General features: G+C 40.7%; 1 protein-coding gene across 1 annotated transcript in view; it reads left to right on the top strand.

Annotated features, from left to right (window-relative positions):
• The window catches only part of LOC110333673 (constitutive coactivator of PPAR-gamma-like protein 1), an 84,108-nt gene that overhangs the window by 20,880 nt on the left and 60,921 nt on the right, over positions 1-2,307 (top strand). Inside the window, exon 3 of the mRNA XM_021215355.2 lies at positions 961-1,043. Coding sequence (XP_021071014.1) covers positions 961-1,043 — 83 coding nt within the window. The remainder of the gene's footprint in view (positions 1-960; positions 1,044-2,307) is intronic.

The following is a 2,307-nucleotide window of genomic DNA, read 5'->3' as shown; positions in this document are numbered from 1 at the left end:
AAAAAAAAAAAAAAATGTCTTTTGCCTAGATTTTGAAATATGGATGAATACTTCATTTTCTCTAAGAAACACTGACTATATTTCTTGGGAGGTAATATCAACTCATACTTTTCTAGATACTTATCCATAGTAATATTTTTGACTAGGTGTGTATTCCTGCTATCCAGCTGGGACTTAATCTGTGCTGGTCTGGACTTCCTGGGACTTCATACTGTATCTGTGGACTAATATGCTGTAAACGGTGTTGGCAATGGTTGCACTTTGTGCTATTGTCTGTTAGCAGGTAGATAATGAATCTGATGTCTAATGTGGAAGTCATTAAACCATGATACAAACATCAGAGTAACTTAGAAAATGACTACTTTTGAATTTCATCGAGGGTGCTGTCACCCTGTTGATGTTAGTGTTTTAGGCTCTCAAGCCCTGCTGTGAGGGTGGAGCACTCTAGAGCTCTAGAGGCCGGGCGGACAGCTCCGATACTGGGTAGTCTGTGGGTAGTCTGTGCTCTGTCAGGGTACTGTGTGTGGTGATTCATGCTGCAACGGAGTTGTCATTTAATCTTCCTAAGGAAGATTTTATAACCGCAGATTCCATATCTGGCTGTGTAATTAACTGTCAGGAATTTTGAACCACAGGTGTTTCAGGAACGCAGGAAAAGTTGTCTGGTCCCTATGTGACCAAACTCCTGGGATCCTTCAAGGGACTTTGCACACTGCTGGGAAGTTGTTTATGTGTATAGCACTGTGAAGTCCTTAGTGTGAATGATGTCCAAACTGAAAACTCACTTGGTGCTGGCGTCAGCTCTAAGGAACCTGCTTTGTGTGTTGTTCATGGGACAGTGTGAAGAAATGTTGGTTTCTGCATGGAGGCTGAATGTGAGTTCTCTAGTATACATGGTGTGGAAGTTTCCCAGTGTTACTGATAACGATGGCTTTTACATTATCTACATTTCTATTCTAGGAAATCACATACTACCTGATGAGGATCTGGCTTCCTTTCATTGGAGTTTACTTGGTCCAGAGCATCCACTCGCCTCACTGAAGGTACAAACGTGGCTTGATTTTTCCAGCCTCTTACTCACCCATGTGACTGCTATTGCTTTTACAGTGCTTTAAGGACTTTACCGAAGAAGGGGACATGCTGTGTGGGTAGTAGTGTCTTGTGACTTATTTTGGGATCTGCTCTGTCTTAATAAATAACCATACTTCCCTCCTTATTCTCAGTACCTGTGTGGTAGGCAAACTTATACATTGTTTCCAGATTCCCTTCAAGGAATCCTGTACCTAGCTAGATAGGAAGAAATCTTTGAATTTCAGTTTTATAATGAACATTTTTGCTATAAATACTAAAGTTTTTTCAATAGATAATGTCAGCTGTCACTTAGATCAAGATGTTTTAGCAGTCTAAGGATTTAATGATTTTTTTACTTTTCTACAGTTATAAAGAAGTGTATTATAATGCTTCTTGAATAGTGGGAGAGTGGTTGATTTGTACTCGTTTATTAACTCATTTTCCTTTTGGTTTTCTCTGTTTGTGATGGTAATAAACATCAGAAAAGTGACATTTTAGCAGTGTGCTTTGAAGTGAGAAGGTCATGGTTTGATGTAAGTCTAACACAATGAGATTGCCGTGGACGCTCTGGCTGGTACCTCTGAGTGATTGCTGTGACTGCCCTTATATCACTTGTTAGGCACTTTAGGATGTGCAAAGATGGGGACTTGGACACTATTTCTTCCAGCTCTGGGACCAGCTTCCTTGTAGTCAAGGGAAGGAAGGGTAAATTTGGTGGTTTCCAGAGGTGTGCCGGGAAATCTGGGTTTGGTCACAGTGACCCTCCAGCTGTAAACATGTCTAACTGAGGTTTACTTTCAAACATGAGTTTTTCTTTCTTTGCACATTATTGACTTCCTCAAAGGAAATCTCTCAAGTAGAATTTCTTTTTTTGTTCCTTCCTGCTTGGAACCTCTTTTTCCTCTTTTACCTGTGTGCTACAAAATATTTTCTTTTCTCTGAAATGGTTCTCATTAAGACTGTCTTGAACTTCTCTTGAAAGTTCATCTCCCTTTCCTCTTAGAAACCACTTTTTTTCCTTTTGCTTTTTTGTGCTCTACAGAGAATAGCTTTATTCTTAGGACCTGACTCATGTCTTGACTCTGAGCGTTTGATGACGGGTGGAGGAGAGGCTGGGGGGATCCAGTCTCCAACAGTGGGGCTCCAGGTACTCCACCTGTGCTCATCTGGCCTGTTTAGCACTGGGTCCTTTTAAGTGGGGACATTCATGGACATCTGCTTTTTTTTTTTTTTTTT

Source organism: Mus pahari, chromosome 16, assembly GCF_900095145.1.
Source record: "Mus pahari chromosome 16, PAHARI_EIJ_v1.1, whole genome shotgun sequence".
NCBI classification, from domain to species: Eukaryota; Metazoa; Chordata; class Mammalia; order Rodentia; family Muridae; genus Mus; species Mus pahari.
The sequence above is the reverse complement of the archived record's forward strand: the minus strand, read 5'-3'. Positions and strand labels throughout refer to the sequence as shown.